We start from the raw sequence: 15,794 nt of genomic DNA on the forward strand, positions 1-15,794 counted from the left end.
TTTTTTAGTACATTCATTGAAAAGTATGTAGCTCAGTGAGTAAGCAATCAGCTCCACCATCATTTACAGGATATGTTTCATCCTCTCTTCACCAGTGCTGAGTGGAATGACCTCAGGCAGACTTTCAAGGTCTCAGTCGTCTTATCTATAAAATAGATGACAATAAGAATGACTATTTGATAAGGTTGTTGTAAAAATGAAATTTATATTATCTATAAAACCCTTAGCTAAGTGCCTGGCAAATAGAAACTACTCAAATCTCATCTTCTACTATTGTCATTACAAATTCTAAGTCCTTGCTACATTCAATTAGAAAAACCAATGGAAAAGCACTGCACATTAAATCATCTCTATTATATTACATTCTAGTGCATTCCGTAACTTTGGGCCCATTGCAAGTCCTTAGGGAACCAAAACAATAGGTAATGCATCTGTAAGAATTACTCATAATTAGCATGTAAATTGTTACAATAAATTTTTGTTTGCATAACTGAAAATATTCTTCTCTAATGTTTAAACATTTTATCTGGAAGTTTGTCCTTGCAATTATTTTGCTTTCAGTTTTCTAAAGGATAGAAAACTTTATTTTGAATTATTTTATATATAATTTAGTGGAGCCTAAAATGATGTATTTTGATGTATTGGAGGAAGCTAAACTAATATATTTCATGGGTAGAATTTCAACCTATAAACATTCTGAATTGTTTTGTTCCTAGTGTGTATGCTACTAGTAGACCAGTCATTTTTAGAAAGCAAATTAATTACGTGACAGAATTTATCTAGTGTTTGCAGAATATATATCTTAGAATTGTAAAGATGGCTAGAAAAGTGTTTTCACAGTAATTTATGAAAGTGAAGGCACTTATTTTTCCTGTTAAATGGTTTTCTTTTTGTGAAGTCCAGAAGTGCTTCAGTTGTTACTGGTGATAATTTAGAGTGTTTCTTCTTAAAAATCATCCTTAATTTGTATTAGCAATAAATGCTGCTCAATGTTTTGAGGCATTTTAAAAAGGCATTTAAAATTGTGAAAGATTATATATTTAAAATGCCATCCTAAAACCTGATGCTTTTGTTTTCACTTAATGCATTATATAGTCAAGTAAATTTCTTCTCTTGGATAAGAACTCTCATGGAAATGAAAATACTGTAGTATGGCTAGGGATAGCCAGAGCCTAAAGTAAAATAAGAGGCGTAGTATAATAGGAATAAGCTGGTCTAAAGAAGGAAGCCAATTATAATAAAATGAGAAAAACTCAGTTCTAGTTTGTATTTTCCACAAATACCTAATGGGATAGAAGCAGTCTAATTATTCATCTCAGAAGAAACTGAAATATAGCTCATTAAAAGAACAAGGCAGGACTAAATTTTTTAACCTACATAACTCATGGAAACAGCTTCCTCTATCTCCTTCTGTCTTTATGTGATATGGTCCATCCAGCTGCTGAAATAGACTGCCTTCTGGAAATTAAACCCCACATGGCTCAGACCATAGCAGTAAATCTGGTGCAACAGATGGTCCTGGGTGAATTGTTACACCTCTGCATAAAACCTTGGGATTTCATCAATAAGCCTTACCCTAAGTAATGGAAATCAAAGTGACAAATTAACAACAAAATTTTCATGCTTTTACCAAAAGAGCGTATTATTTTTTCTTTTATGGTATCATTGTAATCAAGCCAAAATTATGCTATAAGTCAAACGTCAGGCATACAAATGTATATGCACTCAGTTAGAGCCTTTTCTCCCTTGAGACATTAAGCTATGATTAATTAAGACTATAGTTCCACATCCCAGTTAGATTTTCCAGTGAAGTTTCAGGAATTATATGTTGATAACCTTCTGTTTTTTTTAATTTAAAGTGATTATAATTTTGCATAAAGTAAGTTTTATTGTTTTGTGCATTCGACATCATTTCGTATTTTTATTTACTGTTTAATAGGGAGAAATAAGAGAACAGGATGACAAGAAGGGAACTAACATTGTATTTTGATGTATTGGAGCAAACTAAGCTAATATATTTCATGGGTAGAACTTTTCAGGTCTAATCACTGTCCTATGAAGCATTCACAAATCCATGCTTTCATAACTACATTCAAAATATGTTGTTTGTTATTTATAAATCGCTGAAAATACAGGGGGTTGAAAAAGACAGATAAAGTTCTTATTTTTGTGGATTTTTAATTCTAGCAGAGAAGACATGCAGTAACAAAAATCCAATTAATTATCTAATTACACTTGTAGTACGAGATTAAAGAGATCATGATAGGAGAACTTGACCTAGCTGGAGAGGGGTTGAGGAGAGTGGGAAGCTTTCCAAAGTTGTTAAGTGAATGCTTGCAGATGTGAATGCATCATCAATCAACCTGTGTCTTCAATAATGGTTAGGAGTCGGCCTGGAGAAAGGTGTGTGTATGGAGGGAGACCTGGAAAGGGAAATAGACCCTGAAGGAACCTGGTGACAGCAGACTAACAGAGGAGAGAGTGGTTTTCTCCTCATTACACGTTGAGGCACCTATCAACAAAAAGAGTCAAACTCTGTAAAATATTTGAAGAGATTTATTCTGAGCCAAATGTGAGGACCACGATCCGTGACACAGCCCCAGGAAGTCCTGAGAACATATGCCCAGGGTGGTTGGTTTACAGCTTGATTTTATACATTTTAGGGGGACAGAAGTTACAGGCAGACATCCATCAGTGCATATAAGGTATACATTGGTTTGGTCTGGAAAGGCGAGAAACTCAAAGTGGGAGCTTCTAGGTCATAGGTGGATTAGAAGATTTTCTGACTGGCAATTGGTTATAAGAGTTAAGTTATTATCTGAAGACCCAGAATGAATAAAAGGAGTTTCTGGATTAAGCAAGGGGTTGTGGAGACAAAGGTTCTTGTTATGCAGATGAAGCCTCCAGGTAGCAGGCTTCAGAACTCTTATCAGACGTAAAAAGATGCCAGACTCTTAGTTAATTCTCTCCTAGATTAGGGAAAAGACCTGGAAAGCAAAGGGGATTCTGTATAGAATGTAGATTTTCCCCACAAGAGACAGCTCTACAGGAGAGAATTATTTTTCAAAATATGTCAAAGGAATATATTATTTGGGGTAAAATACTTCAAATTCTTTCAGGGTATGCTATCTGTCGTGTGATTCTATACTAGAGTCAGGTTAGAATGTGGTATCTTATTTCTATAAAGAGTCTGTTTTGTCAGTCTTAAGATTTCTATTTTAAGACTTACAAAGAGTCTTAAGATTTCTATTTCTATTTGAATGTTAATTCTAGTAAGTTGTGACTGAAATCCAAAGGGAGAAGGGTATAATGAGGCGTGTCCAATCCCTTCCTTCCCATCATGGCCTGAACTAGTTTTTCCGGTTTACTTTGGAATGCCCTTGGCCAAGAGGGGCATCCATCAGTTGACTGGGGGGGCTTAGAATTTTATATTTGGTTTACATATCCATGGTCATGCAGGTAAATATAACGGTGATTTGGACTCAGTCTGTCCAAACTCCAAGTTTTTTTTTCATACTCCATGCCTTTTCCCTGTTAGACATCAAACCATGCTTAAATGATTGCTTTGATCTTCATCTGCAACTTTGTTCGTTTTTTTTCAGGTTGTGTGGCTAATGCATTTTTTTTTGTGGCAGATTCTTTATCATAAAATAGTTTTGTATTTTAGATTCATGGTCATTTTTATTACTTATGAAAGTAAGTTGCGGTTCATGTGTTCAGCACTATTCTGTTTTGTTTTTCAGTGTTCCAACATTCCAGAGCCTTCCTGAAGAGATCCTCAGCAAGCTCGCTGATGTCCTTGAAGAGGTAATTGTTTTTAGCCTTTGAACTTTTTGAGATGAGATCCAGCCTGCTTGGCTGGCTTCTTTCACAGCTGTGTGATGAGGAATCACAAACTGCAGAGATCTTTAAAAAATTTTTAAGCTCTGGGATGAGCTATATATTTGGCTTCATATAGAAAGCAGCTTAGCATGTCTGACATTTATATGCAGAAAGGTGCAAATCAGCCTAATTATGGAGGGAGACAAACTTTTTGTTGTGGTAAATACCATGTTACTTTGACTTACTAGAATAGGAACTGGCATATTTCTCTTATTTTAACTAGTGTAAAGTAAAATTGTAGTTATCACCACTCTGAAGCTTCAGATTAGCAATTTACAACTGGGATTAGTAGTTGGGCACATATTTTATTACCATATAAGTATATTTGATACACATAATTTTCTGCCTGAAAGTGGAATGCCACTTTTAGTTGTTTTTCTCTGAACCCACAAAGCTATGGTTTTGAGAAAGAGGAGAAACAATACACATTAGGCTATCCTTTTGTAGACTGGGATTCATAATAGCAGCAGCAGGAGGAAGTTTTTCCATTCAAATTGATGAGCTTTATATGGAATGTAGTCTAAAGTTGTTCTCCTGAAGGTATTGGGCATATAAATTTTGTCTCAGGTTGAAAAGATTAAAAAATTGTCTTTTCCTGTTTGCTGAGGAAATAGAGATACATTGGTGGTGTAGGAAATTTCAAACTTTTTCTCTAAAGGTTAAAGTCTAAGTCTTTTGAAGTGAATTGACAATAGAGAGATTAACAGGAGAAAATGTCATACAGGAATAGTGTATGGGGGAGGTCATGGTGACAGAATAGGAGGATGGAGTCACAAAAAGGTGTGTCTAGAGTGCTATAGGGGCAGCCAAGTAATGGAGGGCCACTGAGGACAATGCAATTAATTTAGCTTTTACTTAGAGTGAGATAGAAGTCACTGGATGGCTCTAAGCAGAGCAATGAACTTATTTGACTTAGATTTTTAACAAAATTGTTGTGGCTGCTGTGTTGAAAAAAAAAATAAAGAGGCTGCTACAATAATCCAGGGAACAATAGTGGTGACTTTGTTCACTGTGGGAGAAGGATATTGAAAAATCATCAGATTGTGACTCTCTTTCCTCTCTCTCTCTCTCTCTCTCTCTCTATATATATATATATATATATATATATTTTTTTTTTTTTTTTTTTTTTTTTTTTTTTTGAGGCAGTGTCTTGCTCTGTCACCCAGGCTGGAGTGCAATGGCATGATCTCGGCTTACTGCAGCCTCCACCTCCCCGGTTCAAGCCATTCTCCTGACTCGGCATCCTGAGTAGCTGGGATTATAGGTGCCTGCCACCACGCCCGGCTAATTTTTTTGTATTTTTAGTACAGACAGGGTTTCACTATGTTGGTCAGGCTGATCTCAAACTCCTGATCTGGTGATCTGCCCGCCTCGGCCTCCCAAAGTGCTGGGATTACAGGCGTGAGCCACCACACCCAGCCAATTGTGACTATATTTTGAAGGTAAAACTGAAAAGCTTTACCATTGCGGTAAACTTGTGAAATGAGAGAAAGAGAGGAATCAAGGGGAAACCCTGAGGTTTCTGTTGTAAATAATTAGAAGGATGGAGTTGTTATGAATTAACGTGAAGAAGACTGGAAGAACAGTACATTGAGGTGGAGAGATAAGAAGCTCAGGGAGAGAGGCTGAAGTGAAATCAGAAGCTTAAGAGATCTTTGGCAGGTAGATGGTTTCTTGTAGCATTGTTTATGTAGAGGGAGCTGTTGGCTATCTGAATATCATTCTGTGGGACCAAATGCGGATGAATACAAGGCAGAACCCTGAAGGAGGGAGCAGCCAACAATTATTATAAAACCATGAATGGCCCAGCACTTTGGGAGGCCAAGGCGGGCGGATCACGAGGTCAGGAGATCGAGACCATGGTGAAACCCCGTCTCTATTAAAAATACAAAAAAATTAGCCGGGCGTAGTGGCAGGCGCCTGTAGTCCCAGCTACTCGGAGAGGCTGAGGCAGGAGAATGGCTTGAACCCAGGAGGCGGAGCTTGCAGTGAGCCGAGATTGCGCCACTGCACTCTAGCCTGGGCGACAGAGCGAGACTCCGTCTCAAAAAAAAAGAAAAAAAAACCATGAATGGATCTTAAAAACATCACGCCGAGAGAAAAGCTTAAAACCAAAAAAAAAGAGTTATTGAAAGATTATTTACATATATTAAAACATATGAGCACAAAAATACATTTTGCTGGGAGTCCTGACAAAATATTAAAAATTGGATATATGTGAACAGTGGTCTGTATCAGAAAAGGGAAGGGAGATCTATAGGGATAAAAGGGAATGAATGAATGAATGAATGAAGAGGAAGGCATAAAGCCTTGACTGATTCTTCACATTTCTACTTTAAGAGACTGAGGAATGAAGAGGGACCAGGAAAGCCTGTGGAAGTAGGAGGAAAATCAGGAGCTTTTTGCTTGTTAAAATCCAAGAGAAGAAAATAACTTAGAAAGAGTCAGCAAAGTTTGGATTTTAATTTAGGTGAAAAGAAAAGGAGAGAAATGGGGTCAACAGGTAGGAAAGGGAAAGTCAGGTTGAGAGAAGAACAGAATATATTACTGAAGCAGGGGACAGAGAGGTTTGCACATATAGCCCCTTGAGTAAGCACAAGAGAATAGGCGCTGTAGTGCCTCTAGAAACAGGGAAGGTAGACTATCTGGATACACATGCAGGTAGGTGGATTGATGTAGTGGCTGGAGCTGCGGAAAGCCTGTTCTGATATATTCTGTTTTCATAGTGATACAGAAAGCAAGGTGATCAAATGAGACTGGGGATGGGGTAGAGATACAAATGGTTTGAGGACGAAGGTATGAGAAAAATGGAAAAGTGAATGGACTAGGGAAAGTCTGTATGATTGCTAGGCATCATTAAGGCCCTGCTTGATGTTAGCAATCCCAAATCTAAGTTAAACAGACAACAAAGCATTTATTCAAGATTATTGCAATAGGGGAAGGAGAATTAACTCCATGGAACAAAAGGTAGGAGAGCTTTTAAGCACTGGGGTGAGCTAGTGGAAAAGTCACATAGGTGAACTCCAGTGGGGGTACTTTAGGAGGGAGGCAGTTGTTCATTGTGATTAGGCCATCTGTGTTTGCTATTTGTTCCTGATGGAAGTTAGGCTCCCATCCTTCCAAGAGACTGAGAGAAAAGGACCGGTTTCCTTCCTTCTAAGATTACATTTCAAAAGGGTGGTTCCAAGGTCCTTGAGAAGGACATTCCTGGGGTGTGAAATCAGCTGGGAGAAGATTTTCATCACAAAGAGGCAGATTAAGAATTTTCAGTTGAAAGGTCTTTAAAAGTAAGTGCTCTAAGTAAAGGGAAATCAGGAGCCTTGAGTCAGGAAGCTGACTGTCTAAAGTTTAGTCAAAAGTTTATTCAAACAGAGGGGAATATTAAGCCCTCTTGGACACTAGAACATTTGATTATGTGTCCGTTTTTAGTCTCATTCGTTTACCTGGATTCACTTTCCAGATAGGAATAGAATTGGATTTAACCAGGATTGTTATTTTGCCAAGAGAAGATGGATGGTTGATAGAGGGAATGGGGAGTTGAGTGTGCATATGGAGAGTGATTGTAATGATTGACCTTGGAATTCAAACAGGGCAAGGAGGAGACGAGCACCAGATGGGCAGTGGCCAGTGAGAAGTGGTAGGATCAGTGACTTTTAGTCTCATGAGGTTAAAGAATTTCTGGAGTAGGGCTATAAGAAAGGATAAGTTGGAAAGATAGTGAAAATGCTTTTGTCTCTAGGTACTGACTATACCAGTAATTCTGTGACCCATATACAGATTCTTAACTGACGGTTTATTGAAGTCAGCTTTGCTATGACTTACTGGTCTCCTTCATCTATGTGAACACAAAGTGAAGCAGAATATTGTCACAGTTGACTCCTATGTTCAAGTATAAAAAGTTTATGAGAAAAAGTACTGGCTATATTTCTCTCGGAATGTGCTGACCTATAACCTCTGTAAATATAAAACTACTTTTCCAAGTTGGTCTTTTGCCTTTTGCTTTTTTTATTGAATACACTGAAGACTCTCTGGTGACATTGTGTGTTGTTGGTTTTTTTTTTTTTTTTTTTTTTTTTTTTTTTTTTTGAGAGGGAGTCTCGCTCTGTCGCCCAGGCTGGAGTGCAGTGGCGCAATCTCGGCTCACTGCAAGCTCTGCCTCCCGGGTTCACGCCATTCTCCTGTCTCAGCCTCTCCGAGTAGCTGGGACTACAGGCGCCCACCACCACGCCCGGCTAATTTTTTGTATTTTTAGTAGAGACGGGGTTTCACCGTGGTTTCGATCTCCTGACCTCGTGATCCGCCCGCCTCGGCCTCCCAAAGTGCTGAGATTACAAGCGTGAGCCACCGCGCCCGGCCGTGTGTTGTTTTTAAATCAAACTAAAGCACAAATTTATTAGCCCCAATCAACCTCCTAAAAAAAAAAAAAAACCAACAAAACAAAGACTCCATGAAATTCTTTAATCATTGTCTTTCTTTTCCACAGCTGTAAAAGTATTTGCTATTTTGTGTAACAAAAGCCGTAGCTCTATAAATAATTCTGACCAAAGAAATGCTTTAGTATTTTATGTCAGCTTTTCTAATCAGAAGATGCCTTAATTTGCGTTTGGATTGTGTGAGCCATAGTACAGTCCATACCAATGCTGAATTAAAATGGAAACAGATGATTAAGTACTCATACATTTGTTTTCAGGATGTAAAAATGAAGAAAACACACAAAATGCAAAGTAGACATGTAAATACAGTACCTAGTACAAACAAAGTGTTTAACTCAAGTTGAATAAACAGGCACAATGAGAAACTAAATTATATATCAGATAAAGTGAAGCAAATTTGGAAGAGCAAAAGCAATACTGAAGTCACATAACATTAAGGGGAAATGTGCTTGCATAATAATTGAGCTGTCCTTCTCAAATAGCCACAAGAAGATGAAAGAACTCCAGATTATTTTGAAAGGAAAGCAGTACCGTTAAAGCCTTCAACAAATAAGTTTACAGCTTTGTTCGTTTGACAAATATTTATGGAGCACCTGCCATGTGCCAGGAATTGTTTCAGGGCCTGGAGATTCAGGGCTGTGCTCTCTCATAGCATATCTTTCAATGAAGGATACTATGATAAGGAAGGAAGGAAAATAACATCAAGTGAGAAGCCTACTTCTGTAGTTACTAAGGGAAGAACTCTCTGAGGAGGTGATATTTAAACCAAGGTCTAAATGAACGTATGGGGAGCCATGTGCATCTGGTGGAAGGAAGAGCAGACACACCATTTTAAAGTAGGAATGAGTTTGCTGCTCTTAAAGAACAGAAGGAATATTTGTGGATGGTGGTAGTGTGTTGAGAGGAGGCTACAGAAAATTAAGCAGGACCAAGTTGCAGAGGGTTCTGCCAGTCATGATAAGGAGTCTGGTTTTTATTCTAAATGTAATGGGGAGATTGTTAGGGTTGTAAGTAGTAAAGTGACATAAGCTGAGTTATGTTTTAATAACATCTCTCTGACTATTGTGAGAAGAATGGATTACCGAGGGAAAGGCCAGTTAGAGGGCTCCTGCAAAATAACCCAGGTGAGGGTGGATGGTTTGCATATGGACTTATTTCTTATTGACTATTCATTCTGGGTATTCATTGTAAAAAAATACTTCTAGCAGAAGAGAAAACAATTTAAAAGTGATATGGAAAGACAGAGACTGAGAGAAACCAGTGTAACCAGACAGAAAGAGCATTGAACATAACGATATTGAAAGTGATATGGATAGTTAAGTGTGACAAGAAGGCAAGGGTACAACACCTGGGGAATCCTGTTCTGAAAATGAAAAAATTAAAATAAAAAATAAAGGCTTTAGGAGTGATTTCTGCCATGGCCCGCCCCAGCCCCCACCTATCCCCTTCTGAAATTTCTAGCATAAATATACCACCCACTTGTGAGTTTCTCCCCATGAGATTATAGTACAGGAATCTTTTTGTTTGTTCATTGGCATTATTACTATTGTTTTAAAAATTCAACTTCTATTTTATTTTATTATTATTATTTTTTTCAGATGAAATCTCACTCTGTTGCCCAGGTTGGAGTGCAGTGGTGCGATCTCAGCTCACTGCAACCTTAATCTCCCCGTTTCAGAGATTTTTGTGCCTCAGTCTGCCGAGTAGCTGGGGTTACGGGTGTGTGCCTCCATACCTGACTAATTTTTGTATTTTTAGTAGAGACAGGGTTTCGCCATGTTGGCCAGGCTGGTCTTGAACTCCTGACCTCAGGTGATCCATCCGCCTTGGCCTCCCAAAGTGCTGGGATTACAGGCGTGAGCCACAGCACCCACCCAACTTCTGTTTTAGATACAGGGGTGCATGAACAGGTTTGTTACATGAGGATATTGCATGATGCTGAGCTTTAGGGAATGGATCTTGTCACCCAGGTAGTGAGCGTAAGTATCCAAAAGTAGTTTTTCAACCCCCACGCCCTATCCTCCTCTAGTAGTTCACAGTGTCTGTTGTCCTCATTTTTATGTCCATGTGCGCCCAGTGTTTAGCTGTCACTTGTAAGTGAGAACATGTAGTAATTTAGTGAACCTTTTTCTCTTTCCTTTATATAACATACTAGAACAATTTCCTTTGTATAGTGAATCACTCCTTCTTCAAGAACAAATGAGAGTTTTCTCTAGTCTCTTTGAAAAGTTGTGTATACTTACAGGTATAGAGTTTTTTGGTCAAAAACCTATCCAGACCAAACACAGTAATCTCAATATTTTCCTAGGCTGTGTTTTGAAAGACAAGTTCAAGTAATTTACTTGACTCTTTAAGTGTTCACTGTTACTGTCACTGCAGTATACTCTACTTATCCCATATTTGACTCAAATCGAGACAATAAATATTAGAGATTATTTTAGGACTCAGATTTATTTTGCTAGAGAAGCCATTTTTAGTTTGTAAAATAGGAGTTTTAGGTGCAAGTATGGAACAGAAAACTGACTTTATAAACTGGTTGCATTAATCTCTATACTCTCCCATATAGTAGTGTGAAAATATGTATTTGAATTAATTGAATATATTTGAGTCTATTCTGAGAGTCTAGGATGTACCTGGGGGGAAGAGAAAAAAATTGTGAAATTATAAAACAGGATCCAATCTCCTCTTCTTACTATAACAAGCTAACTCATTTTCTTTCTTCTCTTATGTATACTAAGTCTCTATACATGAATTACATTTTTCAAATGGTTTGAAGAACTCCTTTTCATGCGCGTCCCTGTGAAGAGACCACCAAACAGGCTTTGTGTGCGCAATAAAGCTTTTTTAATCACCTGGGTGCAGGCGGGCTGAGTCTGAAAAGGGAGTCAGCGAAGGGAGATGGGGTGGGGCTGTTTTATAAGATTTGGGTAGGTAAAGGAAAATTACAGTCAAAGGGGGTTTGTTCTCTGACGGGCAGGAGTTGGGGGTCGCAAGGTGCTCAGTGGGGGAACTTTTTGAGCCAGGATGAGCCAGGAAAAGGACTTTCACAAGGTAATGTCATTACTTAAGGCAAGGACCGGCCATTTTCACTTCTTTTGTGGTGGAATGTCATCAGTTAAGGCAAGGCAGGGCATTTTCACTTCTTTTGTGATTCTTCAGTTACTTCAGGCCATCTGGGCATATACGTGCAAGTCACAGGGGATGCGATGGCTTGGCTTGGCCTCAGAGGCCTGACACCCCTAACTAATCTCCAGCTAAGAAATAGTTCCCTTCGGCCGGGTGCGGTAGCTCACGCCTGTAATCCCAGCACTTTGGGAGGCCGAGGTGGGCGGATCACGAGGTCAGGAGATCGAGACCATCCTGGCTAACCTGGTGAAACCCCGTCTCTACTAAAAATTCAAAAAATTAGCTGGGCGTGGCGGCGGGCGCCTGTAGTCCCAGCTACTCGGGAGGCTGAGGCAGGAGAATGGCCTGAACCCAGGAGGCGGAGCTTGCAGTGAGCCGAGATTGCACCACTGCACTCCAGCCTGGGCGACAGACTGAGACTCTGTCTCAAAAAAAAAAAAAAAAAAAAAAGAAATAGTTCCCTTCAATATTGCCTACCCAATCACAATGGAGAAATGTCAGTGAGAAAAGTAAAAACAAAACAAAAAAGTATTTATCTAAATGTTGAGACTATGATGACATCTTTAAAGAAAGCAGCAAATAAAACTTTTTTTTTTCATTGAGAAAAGTAGCAAAGATTAACCTAATATGTCACAAAAAGCACTTAAAAGTCAATTTGAATCAGGGGTTATACATTCACAAATGGGGGAGTAAAAGTCGAGATACCTTGAGGAAAACTGAACTTTATTGAAAACACCAAATTGGAGAACTAAATTAAGTCAACAAATACACTTTTTACCAGCTGGTGTGAGTACCGTTCCTTTATCTATGTGAAAAGAAGTGGGGTATGGATGCTATGTTTAGATCTCCTGATATTTAGGTAGAAAACAAAGCATATTAGAGCCACTTCTTTGCTTGTATTAAAGTCAATTTCATGTCCAATTTTCCCTTTAAAACATTTGATGAGATTGTCTTGGAATAAAAGACTTGTGTCTCACTAACTTTTTAAGAACTCTCTACCTTTGATTTGCAATTTTGCATGATTGGATCTTGGAAACATTTCATCCTAACTTATGAGTTGTTCTGATTTGTGTCCCTGGATGGTGCACTTGTGTATGTTATTATTCACTGGATATTTATACTTCTATGGCACCGACAAGGTCTTGGGCAAATAACATTTCTTACTAAATTATTAATTGGGACATTATAAGAAAGTTTTTTTATAAAAAACAAAAAAATAGGCAAAGAGAGAAAACATATTTCAACTCACCCTTGCTTAATGATACAGTGGGAAGTACATATCAGATTATACATTCCAGGGACCCTCTTGGGAAAAGGAGGTTAATGTAACCAACTTACTCTTACTTGCTGCCAGGTCCAGCAGGCTGATTAAATAATTTAGTTGTTTTGGCTGTGCAGCTGTTCCTCAGTTTTACTGTCCTGTGTTGACATCATCCCAGACTCCTTTGCATTCTCTCCAGTTGTGAATAATACAGAGAAAAAGTCCTGCCTTAGGCAGAGTTATTGGAGTTCTGTGAAGCTCTCTCTTTTATCATTCTAAATAGGCCTAGAGTCTTCAGGAGAGACACTGATAAGGTAAATGGCAACATTATTAGTTCTCTTTGAAATCTGTTGTTTGTAACTAACCTTTTCCTTCCCTTCCTTCAGGTTTGGCTCTTGCTATTCAAAGCCAAGCTGGAATAGATTAAAAGTTCCTGTTCTTTCTCAATTGCTTTGGCCTAACATGCTCTGAATTTGGAAACTTAACTGCCTCTTTTGTTCTCCCTCATTTCACTTGTGTCTTCCCTTTTGGGGAGCAAATTACTGCTTTTGAAGGAGAATGGGGTGGAAGGTGTGTGTGTGTGTGTGTGTGTGTGTTTGTAATATGGAAGATGGGGAGGATAAAAAGAGGAGAGCTTAAGAGACAAAACTCTCAGTTCGGTATTAATATCTCCACATCTTATTTACAAAGCAAATAGGGAATGAGAGAAAATATTTGCTAATTATAGGCGTTGTAAGGGACTTGTATCCATAATTTTTACAAGACACTTACAGCTTAATAATAAAAAGATGAATAATTATTAAGATGAGCAAAGCACTTGATTAGACCTTTCTCCAAAGAAGATATACAAAAGTCCTATAAGGACACAAAAAGTTTCTTAACATTATTAGTCATTCGGGAAATGCAAGTCAAAATCACAGTTAACATACTACTTCACACCCACCATATGGACTAGAATAAAAAATAATAGACAATAACAAATATTGGCAATGATATAGAGAAATTCGAACCTTTACACATAGCTGGTGAGATTGGAAAATGGTGTGCCTTCTTTGGAAAACAGTTTGGCAACTCCTCAGAATGTTAAACATGGGGTTACTTGTCAGAGGTGTGTGAGCCAGAGCAACCCCATCTTGAATAGAAGCTGGGTAAAATGAGGCTAAAACCTACTGGGCTGCATTCCCAGACAGTTAAGGCACTCTAAGTCACAGAATAAGATAGGAAGTCAGCACAAGATGCAGATCATAAAGACTTTGCTAATAAAACAGGTTTCAGTAAAGAACCCAGCTAAAACCCACCAAAACCAATACAATATGGCAACAAGAGTGACCTCTGGTCATCCTCACTGCTATACTCCCACCAGCACCATGACAGTTTACAAATGCCATGGCAACATCAGGAAGTTACCCTAAATGGTGTAAAAACGGAAGGCATGAATAATCCATCCCTTGCTTAGCATATAATCAGGAAATAAATAACCATCAATATGGGCAACCAGCAGCCCTGGGGGCTGCTCTGTCTATGGAGTGGCCATTCTTTAGTCCTTTACTTTCTTAATACACTTGCTTTCACTTTACTCTGTGGACTCGCCTTGAATTCTTTCTTGTGTGATATCCAAGAACCCTCTCTTGGGGTCTGGATCAGGACCCCTTTCTTGTAACTGTGTGACCTAGCAATTCTACTCCTAGGTGTATACCCAAGAGAATTGGAAACACATGTCTATACAAAAACTTATACACAAAGGTTGATAGCATTATTATTCATGATATTCAAAAAGTGCAAACAACCCAAGTGGTCATCAGCTGATGGATGGGTAAATAAAATGTGGTATATTCATACAATAAAATATTACTTGACTTTAAAATGGGTGAAGGACTTGATATATGCTACAACACGGATGACTTTGAAAGCATTTTGTTAAGTAAAAATAAAAGTAAAATGACTTTTGTGTGATTTCATTTGTATGAAGTATATAAAACAGACAAATCTATAGAGAGAGAAAGTAAATTAGTGAAGGAGGACAGTAGAGAAGGTGAGTGACTATTAAGAGTGTGGGCCGGGCGCGGTGGCTCACGCCTATAATCCCAGCACTTCGGGAGGCTGAGGCAGGTGGATCACCTGAAGTCAGAAGTTTGAGAGCAGCCTGGCCAACATGGTAAAACCCCATCCCTACTAAAAATACAAAAAATTGGCCAGGTGTGGTGGCACATGCCTGTAGTCCTACCTACTCGGGAGGCTGAGGGAAGAGAATTGCTTGAACCTGGGAGACAGAGGTTGCAGTGGGCCAAGATCGCGCCACTGCACTCCAGCCTGGGCAACAGAGCAAGACTCCGTCCCAAAAAAAAAAAAAAAAGAGTGTGGATTTCTTTTTAGGGTGATGAAAACATTCTAAAATTTGGTGGTGACAATGGTTGTACAACTCTGAATATACCGAAAACCATTGAATTTATTCTTTATGTGGGTAAATCTTATAATATCTCACTAAAGCTGTTATTAAAAAGTACATATGGACTTTGATTTCAGTTGTGATAATTTCAATGAAGGAAAGTTTTGGGCTTATAAGAAGAGTGTGTACTTGGGGGTCTCATTTGACTTGACAGCCATGCAAATATCCTGATGGCAAAGTATAGTATAAAATTTTAAGTATTAACAAAAATAATACATGTTTTAAAAGTAGGCATGTAAAAGAGATTTAGTAGGGATGTTGTAGATACTTACACATTGATTTAGTGATTGAACGATATTTACTTTTTAGCTTTGTCTGAGATTCTGTATTTAATTCTCAACAAAGATCTTTCTAGTTCTAATCCTCAGTTTTTTTTTTCTCTCCCTGTAGAGAGGTCCCTCTCCCATATTTTCTAAGTCAATTTAGCCATCATTATATAGAAAAAACAAATGCTTGTTCATTGCTTTAAATTGATGTCTAGTTATGTGAACATAACTTGAGATATAAATTCCTTAAAAGCAAAACTATATTCGTATTTCCTTTAACTGGGTTCCTATATGCATTTGATTAAAGCAACAGTAATACCTTCCACTTATTGATGCAAACTCTGTGCCAGGCTAAGGCCATTTGTCTAATCCCATCTGAG

General features: G+C 38.3%; 1 protein-coding gene across 2 annotated transcripts in view; it reads left to right on the forward strand.

The window, feature by feature from the left end:
- The window catches only part of PRKG1 (protein kinase cGMP-dependent 1), a 1,320,572-nt gene that overhangs the window by 927,027 nt on the left and 377,751 nt on the right, over positions 1–15,794 (forward strand). For both annotated transcript variants that reach the window (XM_003255150.4, XM_003255149.3), the window contains exon 5: positions 3,744–3,807. In XM_003255150.4, coding sequence (XP_003255198.1) covers positions 3,744–3,807 — 64 coding nt within the window. The remainder of the gene's footprint in view (positions 1–3,743; positions 3,808–15,794) is intronic.

Source organism: Nomascus leucogenys, chromosome 3 (genome assembly GCF_006542625.1).
Source record: "Nomascus leucogenys isolate Asia chromosome 3, Asia_NLE_v1, whole genome shotgun sequence".
Classification (NCBI taxonomy): domain Eukaryota; kingdom Metazoa; phylum Chordata; class Mammalia; order Primates; family Hylobatidae; genus Nomascus; species Nomascus leucogenys.